Genomic DNA, 14093 nt, shown 5'->3' on the forward strand with positions numbered 1-14093 from the left:
GATAAAAGGATTTGATATCAGTACTAAAGCTATTAAATTATGTATTTTGGTCTGACGAATTATAGAGCAATAGGTACGACCTGACTCATAAATAAACTAAAAGAGAATGAGAAAAAAGTGTTCAGTATTATCCAGACATATGTAAAACTTTACTACACATTTTATTGGTGAGGATAAAAATCACACACAACACGACAAACGACTTATATATGTGGATTTCCATCACGACTATTGAATACGCCTAATGCACCGAAATATACAGAGTCATTCTACCAAATTTTCTACAAGCATTTCAGCTGATTCTTTACTATAATAAGAGCCGGGTTCATTCATCAGTTCGAAGCTATGCTAAGTGCATTAGAAAAAAGTTGCCTCGCACGAGAATCGATCCCTGGGTGCCATATCCAAAGGCAAGCATGCTACCGTTATACCACTCTACCACTTATACAATGATCCACTCGCTAATTCTCCATATACTGATTTTTCATGATGATCTCTCACAGTGCACGGGACTGGCAAGGATAATACTGTAAATAGTTTTGTGAAGATATACCAGTATCCACGCATATTTTTACAGAAATAAGTTGAATGATTGTGATTTTACCATTTGCAATTTCAAATAATGTTATTCGGCAGGTGTTCATTAGCTGGAGATGCCAATCACATATGACACTGGTAGTTTGGGGATACCAAAAGCCATTGTCATAACCTCTACAAGTCGAGAACAGACATGACTAGTAAATAAATCTAGACTGAGCAGTAGTTAGCCACAGCAAATGACTTTTCTAAGCATGGTTTCAGTTTGCCAAGCCGCTTGCTTAAATACAACTTGGCCAAAAACTAGCAGACATCTTGGAGATTTCGAAAACTCTTTGGCCAATTTTTATCCATAACTTCAAAAATTAAAGGAGTACCTTTGAATTCCCAGCTACATCGCTAAAGAGCCCGCTTTTGTATTTATAAGCCTCGTTTGCCAAGTAACTAATGGCCAATCGTATTGCCAGAATTCAAACTAGCTGCTTTGCATGTCGATCTGTGAGTCAATTCCTCCAAGCTTCATACAAGCTTCATATGTACTCCCTTCAGTATTCCCAGGGGCACCCACTATTCAAGAATTGGTCAACTGTTTCTCTTCCCAACCGATTTCTTCATAAAAACAATAGTCAGGAGAATAACTTTTATTATCAAATTGCGGATGTTCTATTGCTAGATGGAAAAAAATTCATGTCTGTTATGTCTGTCAGTATCACTGCAACCCATTTTTATGCTGCTATTGCAACATTTCTAAAGTCAACAAACTTGTAACTACCTAGTTTCCGAAACACTCTTCAATAGTACCTAACAAAAAAGTGGAATTTTTCAATTTCTTGTTGTCATCAAAATATAAAAAGTGCTCATTTCTTTTTTGCACAAGATTTTGCCAACAGCTGCAATAATATTCAGAGAGTAATGCTAAATGTATCACAATCCAATTAGCAGGCTGAGAAAAGTGAACCAGAATTTAGTTCAGAGCACAAATTAAAAGATGAAATAAATTGAATTGAAGACTATTTTACCAACCTTTCCGTAGAAGCCCAAAATTCAACACATTTTGAAAATGAAGCCTTGAGCGATAACCCTGACAGCATATTATATATATATATAAAACCAACTCAGTTTAGTATAAAATCTGGTTTATACATTTTATACTCGCTATAAAACTTATAACCTGAAGATTATTGATATGCAATAAAACACGCATACTTCCTCATTGTAATACTAACCGTATTGATACTTGAGAACTTATCTAGACCAACAGGTGTTTAACATTCAGTTAGATATTTCTAACACACCTCGTACATAGCATTACTAAACAACTATTCTTGAATTTAGATTTATTTAGTGTAGAAGAGCATCTTACTAAACTGTTAGTCAGAGTTCTGATACTAGTTCTTTAGCCTTGTAAGAAGTATGAGCTAATACTGTAGCACTCCTAGTACAAGTTGCGACACAAGTTATACTCTATATCCTTATTCACCTACTCCGTCAGCAAAATGATTTATCCTGTATCAATATTTAATTAAGAGTATAACTGCAGGATTGTACTGAGTCACGGCGCTGATAAACATTACTTGTGTAAGTTATCATGTATAACTTGTGACACATCAGTCAGTCTGTTTAGAAGTATCTTATCTGTCAAATAACGCTACAAGTGACTACAAGCAGAACCGAACATCATCACAAATTACCAGATTGTAAGATTATCATCTTGTGCTGCCAGGGACAACTTGCTACGTGATGAGATTCGTTGAAATGGAAGTTTTAGTTCATTGAAGAACGATCAATCATAACACATAAGCTTTTTGACAAAAGTGCGTCAGAAAAACTGTGGTAATTGATGAACTCTTCCTGTTCAGAGAAACAAACTGCTAATATGTCTTCTCTGATAAAATAGCCCAAACTCTACAATGCTCCCCTGATACTGGAATGCTATCAATCATTATATGTAGACCAAGATTTGTTGAAAGTTTATGCCAAAAAATTTATCCTTTGGACTGAAATTGAAAGATTCCATGAATTTTCGGTGGAACCTTGGTAAATCGTAAGAATGCGTGAAGCAAGATAAAATAGTTCTAATACGTACAGCAAGTTTTATCATCTTCGGCGCACTTGCCCTTCTCACGATTTTGTTTTTTTTCATCTCGCTTCTTTTGTCTTTCTAGTCTCTTCTGTTCTCGTTTGGTGAGGAATTCTTCGTCAGCAAGCGCGCTAGCCATCTTCTCTTCCTCTTCAATATCTAACACAAGGCTGTAAGCAAAAGGGATCACAGGTATGATATCACAGAAACGCTTCAGCTGCGGTACTGAAATGAAGGCTGCATCTTGGATAACCAGATTTTAGCAAAAACCAACACAAATACACTAGTTTTTGTTATTTCAACGTTTAACAGCCAAAACAAAACAAAATACTAATTTCACAGAATTCATTGTTGTGTTAATACAATATTTGCTGTGTGAGATAAAAGCAGTGAAACATAAAATAAGGAAGACAAAGCGTATTCTAAAATCCTTTTAAGAAAAACGATTGGCTCTAGTATAGAGAGTTGATCAGCAGTCCCACCTGCGCGTACTTCTAAAGGGATACATAAATTTAAGTGGTGCCTATCAACAACTAAACCACATAGAAAACTGGCGATAACAAAGATAGACATACAAGTTTAGTTTGACAAGACATCATTGAACTTGCATGACTGATACTAATATACATCTAGTATAGGCATACTCCTTTGGATGAAGGTCATGGTCATTGATCTGAGACTCTTTGGCGCAGAAGCAGTCCAAGTTTCTTTCTCTTTTAGAATTAGAGAATGAGACCTTAGCTCTGGGGGTTACATCATTACTGTCGCTGAAAACTCTGCCTCTGGAACTGCTGTCCGAGACATTGCCATCTAGAATGTACCTGTCTAGGTTTACTCTGTTCTGATTCAGCTCCAGATCTTTCCTTAAGCCCTGAAGAGCGATATTTAAAATACTTACTGAGCAGTTATGATACTATGCTACTAGTCCACAATTAAACTATTATACGCATCAGATCTTTCGAGAGAATAATGATGAAAATAAAATAGTGAGAGAAAGAGAAATAAAATAGAAATAAAGTTGTCATAACTAAAGTTGACGTAAGGTTAAGCATAATATGTTGAAAAGAATAAAACCAAAAATGCTCAAATCAGCATCAGGGATTCCCCGCCATTTGATTCAACCACAGGCAAACTCAAACGACTCCTCTACAGTCAAGCCAAAATTACAAATAATTATTGCCCGACCTTGATGAATCTGTCCACAGTAAAAAAAATTATCGACAAAATGTAGATACATCGGAAAATTGATAAAAATATATAGCCATGGGTCGACATCGTGCAAGAGAAATCAACCGAATTTGGATAAATACAATTAGATGATATTTTACAAACTGATTTTACAAACTGATCCTGTCGAGAAAATATAGCTCATGAAAGAACATTGAACCCGAAGATCGGCCAAAAATTAACCTAACATCGTAAAACCAAAACTACGGCTGACAATGCACAGGCACGTTAAGCCAAGTGTTTTATTGTTGTTACCGACCTTGACATACCAAGTGAGTGACCGCTACAGCTAGGTACTACCTTAATGTTAATAAACGCAGAAAATAGGACACTATGGATTGGATCATAAAAATGTTGAGTTGGTGAAGTGTTATGGATCATCTGATAAACATCGTGACTAAACATTTTAGAAAGAGCAATTTTTTAACAGATTTAATTTTTTTACAAAATTTAACAGATCGATTAATTTTGATCACGGGCAGTGACGAATTGACAGTTCGGTCATTTTTTGAAGCAAATATTCTTGTTTGTGTGAGAAATAATTACTTTGCCACAAAGAAATATTTATGAGCTGGTAACAGAATACTAAAATATTTGCTTATAAGTGAATGGCATACCGACAGTAGCAATAAAGTTGTAATATAACTAAGAAAAGGATATGGAGCTGATTGAGAGTGCAATGTATCTCCTGAGCAGCTGCTCGTGTTTATCAGTCTAGCTATGGTGTCACCGGGCTTTAATACATGACACAATGTTGCTGTAGTCGCTTTCTATCTGCCACCTTTATGTTATAATGTAAGTGTTTGCAATTACACCTCCAAGTAAGTGCGTGTTAAGGAGAAACAGACATGTTTCAGGTGATAATTTTTGATTAATACCTAAAGAACTGTATAACAGCTCTACTAACACTGCTAGGAAAAGCTAGTGTTTATGCTGGTTGCATATCAATTGCTACATAACGCAACCAACATGACAGTGCCCAAGAATTGCGTTTGAACAAAATGGGACAATGTAACACGAGACGCCAGTCTGATTGTACTGAATCCTTATGACAACAGTTCTGCACATTTTTCTAAAAACTCATTTACTTTTTGATTGTAGATAAAAAGTTGTACACAGAAGGTACCCGTGAACAAATCATATAAAAGTATGCATCAACTACTTGCATCAACTGACGGAAACAGTTGTACTGATTACTAAAATATCAGTAACTACAGCTGTGAAACGATCTCCTCCGATTTTGAAATATTCCTTAAAAGATTAAGGAAAACATTTGAGCCGAGTGATAGCTTTAACAGTAGTCTATGCACACAATCTGCATTCTTTATCTTCAGAAATCAATGTCTATGAAACATTAGGCTACAATCGCTGCAGATTGCGCTGCATATAAATGGCAACACATGCCTGACACAATCTGTGGTCAGCCTTTTAAACATCTCTACCTAGGTGTAACTACAAACACATACATTGTAACATAAAGGTGTCAGATAGAAAGAGACTACAGCAACATCTAATACTACGTATCAATGAATTAGGTTTTCTTCTATCAAATTAACAATAATTCAATTACTAATTTTTCCTTATTCTCAGGACACGAGCACAACTGCATATTTTACCAAAACAAATTGTTTACATATGATAGCTAATTCATAACAGACAGGGAAGGCAAATTATTGGTGGGTTCAAATGTTTCCCTAGTGACTTCTTAGTGCGATCACCCACAGATGAACTAATTTGTTTCCTTTTCAATTCTGACTAATCATTCTAAGATTGACACATGCCTCCATATCACATCACTTTCACATCACTTTCATGGCATGCAGTAATTACAGACTGCAATAAGCTCTACACTAAAGAGACCTTACTCTCTGACAGATTCATACAAAAGCAAATCTACCGATGAAATTAGACTGATTCGCCGCTATCTTTACAAATATTTTAATATAGTTTATGTTTGGAAGGCTATGAGTAAAATAATAGATTTTATGCTAAGAGTTTTACAGTTTGTTATTTGACTCAATACGCATCTTACAATATTGTTGATACGACATGCTAAACATCATAGCATGAGATAAATGTCCTCACCATTGCCAGAAAGATAACTTGATGTTACTATGTTAACTCAAATAACAAATGGTAGCACTTTCTGCGGAAATGTCATCAATAAAAATAATATGCCATTGTTATGTAGGTCATGGGAGAAAAACAATTTTTGGCTCACCCTTAGAGCACAAGCAGTCCAGCGACTATAGAAAGGTGAGCTGTGCATGTCGCATCATATTAAAACTCTCAAGGTAATAAGGCAGATTCGCTAATGCTTTCATGCTATTTTTCAGTTATGTTTTTGGTCAATGTTCCAGTTGTGGATAGAAATAGTACAATGAATGACGATACCTAATTGACAGAGAAAAGAAGCTACACCATATTGACCCTCAACGTCAAGCGCTCACTCTTTTATTCACATGAATTACTTATACTTTCCAAATTAGCAGCTCGGGCAGAGGTCTACTAGCTGGCACACCCACGAGTTTTCGATCGCTGTGTTTCCACAATGCGCGTTAACACAGCGGAACACGACTGCGTTCCACTTGCGAATGACGCACTTTTGTGTCATCTGCACGACAAAAACCACAAAAACCCACAAGTCGAGCGAGTTTAGTTACTCGCAATTTTTTTTGCAATGTTTCATGCTTGCGAAAAAGTGAAAATAACATGTGGGAAGAATGCACAAGAAAATGACATAGAATTCCTGGTGTTTTGTGCCGAGGTGCCCACATTAATCCTCAACATGAGAATATCCATTGAAACACTTGTCACATGGTAACTCATCGTGAGTACAACTCCTAATCCACATCATCCACACGATAGAAACCTACATTGTGTAACAAGGGTTATAAATTTTTCAAAAGCTTGAGCTATCTAAAAACCCATGCCTGTTTAATTGCCATACGCCACAAAAACTTCAGACACACTGACCGATAGCTGCGGCTCCAACTCCAATAAGACTTTAAAAAGCGTTTTAACCCTGGCCATTTGCTATGAGTTATTACCTCTGATGAATTAAAGGCCACGTGGAACAAGAGATAAAAGTGGCCGAAGAGAAATTCAACAGTCGGTTCAAGCCGGCGAGCTTACCTTCAACTTTCCCAGCTGCTCCCTGTAGTCTTTTATCAGCCTATCCAGAGCTTTTCGACGGTCATTAAAACTGGTTCGTTGTCTTTTGCCAGAATCTATACGGTCTGGCAGTCTTGAGCATTGCACCTCGCCTTCCACTACCGAGCATTTCTGCACAAACGCTGTATCTGTAAAACACCTCCTTTTAACATCCGGGAATGAATGAATGCCTCAAAAGGTGACTAGAATATTTTTTAAACCAAATTGCGAAATCTTTGACACTAATGCAAATGGTAATAAACTTAATTTAATAAATAGACATTTTATGGCTACAGGCAAGTTAATTACCGCTACTGTCTAGCGACACATGAAATTTGACAGACAAAAACATGCCACCGTTACATGCTCCTAGCGTACAATTGAATTATCAATTAGTATCGGCTGCTACAAGCTCACTATCAGAGCTTTAGAGATTGGATTGAACCTACTTCCGATTTTGGCTATTACAAGTATAGCATGAGGTCTACTAGCATTCTAAACAATAACCTGCATTGCACCAAAACTGATTAAACGTTAAAGGCTGATCAAAGGCTGATTAAAGGTCAACCTTTGAAAGATTAATAAAGAGCAAAAAGGCCGTGGATGAGCTGTTGTGAGTAAGCAACTCATCTATCATGTTGAGAATTCAAGTGACAATCTAATTGACCGACTGGCTCATCAACCTGCTAATGTTAAAAAATGAAAATTTCGATAATAGAATTACTACATTATTATATTGTAGCAAAAATATAGTTGTGGACTGGACATAAACCAACAATTGATCTATGGATAACAAAAGTCATGTAATACTAAAGACCACTGTTCATTGTTTTCTGATAGACTAGTGGCAAATTATCCATTTCATTCTAAGCAACTCATGCCTCTCTTATCACCACTTGAATATGAGTATGCGAGCTGAACAACTAAAGATAGTGGTGTGATACATAAGCTGGTATAATATGGTTTTACCGAGTTAACCTATTCTCAGCAATACCATTTCTGTTTACACATGTGCCTGATCTTGAGAAGGCCAGCGTGATAAAAGCAGCAAATGATAAACCGACATTATAAATTCCTTATTTTGAACAGGCAAACAAAAGTTAATTATTTCATTATTAGTATAATCATCACTAATATCGTATTTCAGCTCACCACACTTCCACCTATCATATCACAAAATCTCTGAACATATTGCCTTATCCCAAACTTGCTCATTTCTGCATTTATGTCACAGATTTCAAAATCCTGCATAGACTATACCCAGAATATTGGTTTTTATCCTTCCACACATATGACAAACATCGCTTTCTATTTTGTGACACCAACATACTACATCCACCATCGTATGTTTCAGTTCATGAACTTTCTTTTACTACAACCTAAAATTCACTAAAATACTATTAGATACTCAACTTTTAAAACACTTTCGTTCAACTTACTCAATAATTTCTGATTTTTGTCTTTTCATTTTTAATTTGACATGTAACGAAAAACATCCTTTCGTTGATTTTTAATACCAATAAAAAGTTATACAAATATACATGCAGAAAAAAACTTCTTACACAACCTGCAAGGCACAGATCTACAAAAATGATTTGGACACGTGGCCCTAGCTGAAAATGCAGCTGAGTTAATATGAACACAGCAGTTGGTACCTGATGATATTAGATCAGCTAATAGACCCATTGATGATATTAGATCAGCTAATAGACCCAAGGATGATATTAGATCAGCTAATAGACCCACTGATGATATTAGATCAGCTAATAGACCCATTGATGATATTAGATCAGCTAATAGACCCAAGGATGATATTAGATCAGCTAATAGACCCATTGATGATATTAGATCAGCTAATAGACCCACTAATAATATTAGATCAGCTAATAGATCCACTGATGATATTAGATCAGCTAATAGACCCACTGATGATATTAGATCAACTAATAGACCCACTGATGACGTAGTATGTTTGCATCATAATGCAATGCTTTACATCTAGTCCTAAAGCTTATAAATATTCACAAAAACTTAGAAGACTCCATAGTGAATTTTTAAGATTCGTACCTGCCTTACGTTTGTGGCGTCTACTTTCCTTGCAGGCGCACTTTTCGGTCAGCTTGTTACACTTGCGAATTCTCTTTCTGTCCAGGTTGTCTTGGTAGCAATAATATTTCTAAAAACAAGTTTTTCATTCTCCATAAACCATTATTTTATATTTTGATTGCTATGTGACTCACGCACAACCCTTTAATGGGTGCGCCACTGAAGACATAGACTTTGCTATTCAACAAGACATCAGAACACAAATTGAAGCGCAGAACAAAATTGCATGCTTTAGCCTTGGAATTCACCTGCTCTGGCCTGCAGGGATATTGGTATGCAGGCTTGTCACACTTAGCCTCCACACCACCGGTCTTGTCAAAATAAATAGTCATGAAGTTCTCTGACACACCATCATCTTCTATTAGCTGCTTGCGCAGTTTTCTGCAATCAAAACAAAAATTTGAATAATTTGGAAGTATATTGGCGCAACAATAACATGCCTTGCAGCACACCCACATTTACAGCACAACAATAAAACTTATACATGAGGTAGCCAAAACACATATAATCAATTTTGAAGATAACAAAAATTCAAAGCATTGTAAATAATTGAGTGGTTCTTGCATCTATTGAAAACAGTCTACATTTAAAATAAAACTACAAGAGTATGAGTTTTATAAACATTGTAATATATTCATGCTCTTTTATAATGAGGCACAGAAGTCAAGAATTAGAAAACAATTTGACTTTGCTCTTTCAGCTTTTATGTTTTAATGTTTATTGAAGGATCTTATCACTGGAAATACTGCCATAAATATTTATTGCTCTAAAAACATTATGGCTACTTTTTGGCACAAAGTCTCATAATTTCATGCCCTCTATTGCCCTTCTATGCCCTCATGTTTTCTATTAGCAATATTTTCTCTGCAAACATTTTTTTTTCAAATTTTATTGCAAATATTCTGTTGATCAAGAGCAATGTCAGTATATAGCTATCTTTACTCATCTTATGGCTTGGCTTTTGGTCGAACAAAATTATGTCATGAACAGCGGTTGACCTTTTTATTAGTACATTTATGCACTTTTACAGTCTTTGTGGTAGACTTGTTTACAAGCATTATTGGGTGAAGGGATAACCCTGGTTATATGCACAATGATGCCAAAGCTAACCTGAAGCTAGTGCTTTATTTGAAGTAGCTTAGACCTACATCATGAGATCCCATTATATCTATTTTACCCGGTCCTTTTTTATGGTATACACTATACATGGGGATACAGCTTATATAAGATCGATTATCGCAATCCTTTTTATGGTATACACTGTACATGGGGATACAGCTTATATAAGATCGATTATCGCAGTCCTTTTTATGGTATACACTGTACATGGGGATACAGCTAATATAAGATCGATTATCGCAGTCCTTTTTTATGGTATACACTGTACATGGGGATACAGCTAATATAAGATTGATTATCGCAGTCCTTTTTTATGGTATACACTGTACATGGGGATACAGCTTATATAAGATCGATTATCGCAGTCTTTTTTTATGGTATACACTGTACATGGGGATACAGCTTATATAAGATCGATTATCGCAGTCCTTTTTTATGGCATACACTGTACACGGGGATACAGCTTATATAAGATCGATTATCGCAGTCCTTTTTTATGGTATACACTATACATGGGGATACAGCTTATATAAGATCGATTATCGCAGTCCTTTTTTATGGTATACACTGTACATGGGGATACAGCTTATATAAGATCGATTATCGCAGTCCTTTTTATGGCATACACTGTACATGGGATACAGCTTATATCAGATTGATTATCGCAGTCCTTTTTCATGGTATACACTGTACATGGGATACAGCTTATATAAGATTGATTATCGCAATCCTTTTTATGGTATACACTGTACACGGGGATACAGCTTATATAAGATCGATTATCACAGTCCTTTTTCATGGTATACACTGTACATGGGATACAGCTTATATAAGATTGATTATCGCAGTCCTTTTTTATGGTATACACTGTACACGGGGATACAGCTTATAAGATCGATTATCGCAGCCTTTTTTCATGGTATACACTGTACATGGGGATACAGCTTATATCGATCGAATATCGTCAATTTAAACTCTGCAATAATTACACACGACGTGTAAGTTAATTACACACGCCGTGTAAGTACCCCCAATAAGCTAACCATCAGCCATTACCACATAATGAGGTAAATTTCTTGCTGTATCTTTATATTTATGGATCGACTTATAACCTTCCACATATCAAGGAGAGGTTTCATCTTGGATAATAAGAGAAAAAAATATTCTGCTTAAAATGTTGTCGATTTGATGTGGTCTTGTCATTATGTTAACCTGGAGAATGGCCAATTCAGAACTTAACGTATACAACCTGTTCCTGTAGCTTACGCATGTGATGAGGGTGTGATGCTTTCTCTGAATTGTTATGTATTGCGGCATGTAAACAATTTATATAAACATAGCCCAGTGACACCCTCCTGCTTTTATAAATACTTTCAAAATATGCCTTAAAAATAGAAAAAATTTGCTCATATAATCACAGTAAACCCTTTTGACCTTTTTAAAGCAACTGATAGTTGCAACTGGATATGCACTGCGCAGGTAGATTGAGCCAGATGAGGTTGACAGTAAGTTCAGCTGGTGGGAGTAAACATAGAGCAATTGATACTTGTGTAGCATGGCGCAAGAGCTGCTAAACTATAATTATGAAGTGGCTATGAAATTTTTTGACAAGGAGTTTCACAGTCATTAAACTTGGCAAATGTTTTTGTAGAAGCAATGCTCTATACCCAGACCTACATTAACCTCTACACTTAGACGAGACAATGTCTAAACTGTCCGATTCCCAGCAAGCTGACTGGCTATGATCTTTGTCTCGTATGGGGAAACAGAGCTACGACTAATGCTCAGTGAAAAGGCTATTGAAGATCACACCAACAAATGGCTGTTTACAGCTCAAAACGGCTATCGCCTGTCTCCATCGTTAGACAATAGACACTTAAAATAGGAATTCAAGCATTGAGTTCATTGAAGCATGCTTCGAGCGAAGTCACTAATGTATCCTAATAAGTAATTATAAGCTTTAGACACTCGAGCAATAAATAATATCTCACCCTCTTTCTATGAGAAATGTATCTCGCCATGCCTTCCGCTGCACAGGTTCTGACTGATAGCTGGTAAAATAAAAGTGACAAATTCATATTTTACCATATCTTTGACACTTGCAATGTGAATGTAGCTGGTAGCAAAATTTAACAGATAGTTTCCGCTTGAACCATACGTATTCACTTGAATGAAAGATAAGAAGATACGGTAGTTACCTGTCATCAAGCAGAGGTTTCAATGACTTCCCATCCATTTGTTCAGGCAGTTCCACCTCCGCAATATCAAGCAGTGTGGGGGCTATGTCTATAATGCCAACAAGGTTTCTGATTCTGTAACAGTAGCATTAATGGGGTGAAAATATTAATCTAAAGTTATTAATCGATGATACGTAGAAAGGAGGAAAGCATGGCGAATGACATCGTACATTAGTTTAATAAGAAATTTATATTAATAATTGAATTACCATCTGTAGGAATCAGAAGTTGTCTACCCTCCCTCGGTCACTTTAAACTTTACACTGAACCTTAGGTCTTCTGCTATAGCAAATGTTCTAATTCCCATTTACAACATAAAGCATTTAGCAACAGACTTTACTCATGGTAACCTTACCGCAAACAGCAAACTAAAGGATGACAATGAAAGTTTAAGAATGCTTATTATAGCCTGTGAATATGAAAGGCTAAATTTGTTTTGAACCATTGGGCAAGAGTAGACTATATAATCTTTTTCTTATATAAAACCTTAAAGGTTGAACAATAACAATAATCAAAGAAAACACAAGCGAGCCAGATGAGTAATACTATATCACCTTCCAATTGAAATGCTTCCAAGGATACAAACCCTCAAACAGTTTAATACAGCCTGAATAACTACCTCAAAAAAATTGGTTTCTAAAACAACAGCTATTAGATCAATAGCAAGTGATGCAACTCACAGCAGCAATAAACAAATGTGCTTCCAATATAATTAGATGCTGCATAATCGTTTTTTTGTACTACATTTTATATTTATTGTTTACGTTTGCTATGTGAGTGTTATTTTGAAAATAACAGATTTAATCCAGTAATTTTTAGCAATAACAAATTTTACAGTAAATTTTGCAATTTTTTGTCTGTTGTTGATGATACAAACTCCTTGAATAGACAAGCCATGCACATGCCAAAGCTTGAAAAGAGCTATGGCACGTTTTAACAAAATAATTTTGTTCAAATTTTTTCATGTAGCCGCCTACTTAGCTTGGAGAAGAACAAAAATCAAGATTTAAATTTTTGTGTAGCTGCACAAGGCCGAGTCAATTCCTTGTTTTTCAATCAGCTTCTCATCAGTTCACCCTCGGTAAACATCATATCTAATAGACAGAGACTATTCGTAAGTTAATTACCAACAAACCATAAGCAGTATTGCGCTACGCCTAACGGGTTTACAGTTTGTCTACAGTCTACACTGAAAGCCATACCAAACCCAAGTCTGTTGATTGTATTATTGACAGCGTGTCAAGTACTAAAATAGATGATTCATTGCTTGATGGTAGGACGAGCCAACATTGCTAGCTAAGTTTATTACCAGTTCGTTTAAATTATTCCCCAGCCAATGATTCAGCCAACTTATGAACAACGAATTACTAATTAGATAATCAGAAAGCGAATGAAGCACTCAAATGCACTAATCATGTTAATGTCCAAATATTACCATTCCCACTGCCTTCCATAAGCAGCCTTCCTACAAACTCTGCTACTGTGTGAAAAGGTGGCTACCAAAAAGATTATGGAAAAATATTATTAGATTATTGAAAAGCTCTAAATCATGGGCTTACGTGTGTAGTTTGCTTTAGAAATCTTAGACATTATGCCACAAATGATAAAATAGTTGAACTATAACTGTAGCCCAA

At 35.9% G+C, this 14093-nt stretch overlaps 1 protein-coding gene across 3 annotated transcripts in view; it reads right to left on the reverse strand.

The window, feature by feature from the left end:
• Window positions 1-14093, reverse strand: part of LOC137405807 (extracellular sulfatase Sulf-2-like) — a 40791-nt gene that overhangs the window by 6976 nt on the left and 19722 nt on the right. For all 3 annotated transcript variants that reach the window (XM_068092230.1, XM_068092221.1, XM_068092238.1), the window contains 7 exons: window positions 12421-12534; window positions 12214-12273; window positions 9352-9484; window positions 9065-9173; window positions 6980-7146; window positions 3262-3488; window positions 2624-2787 (listed from right to left, as the gene is read on the reverse strand). In XM_068092230.1, coding sequence (XP_067948331.1) covers window positions 2624-2787; window positions 3262-3488; window positions 6980-7146; window positions 9065-9173; window positions 9352-9484; window positions 12214-12273; window positions 12421-12534 — 974 coding nt within the window. The remainder of the gene's footprint in view (window positions 1-2623; window positions 2788-3261; window positions 3489-6979; window positions 7147-9064; window positions 9174-9351; window positions 9485-12213; window positions 12274-12420; window positions 12535-14093) is intronic.

Source organism: Watersipora subatra, chromosome 1, assembly GCF_963576615.1.
Source record: "Watersipora subatra chromosome 1, tzWatSuba1.1, whole genome shotgun sequence".
Lineage (NCBI taxonomy): Eukaryota > Metazoa > Bryozoa > Gymnolaemata > Cheilostomatida > Watersiporidae > Watersipora > Watersipora subatra.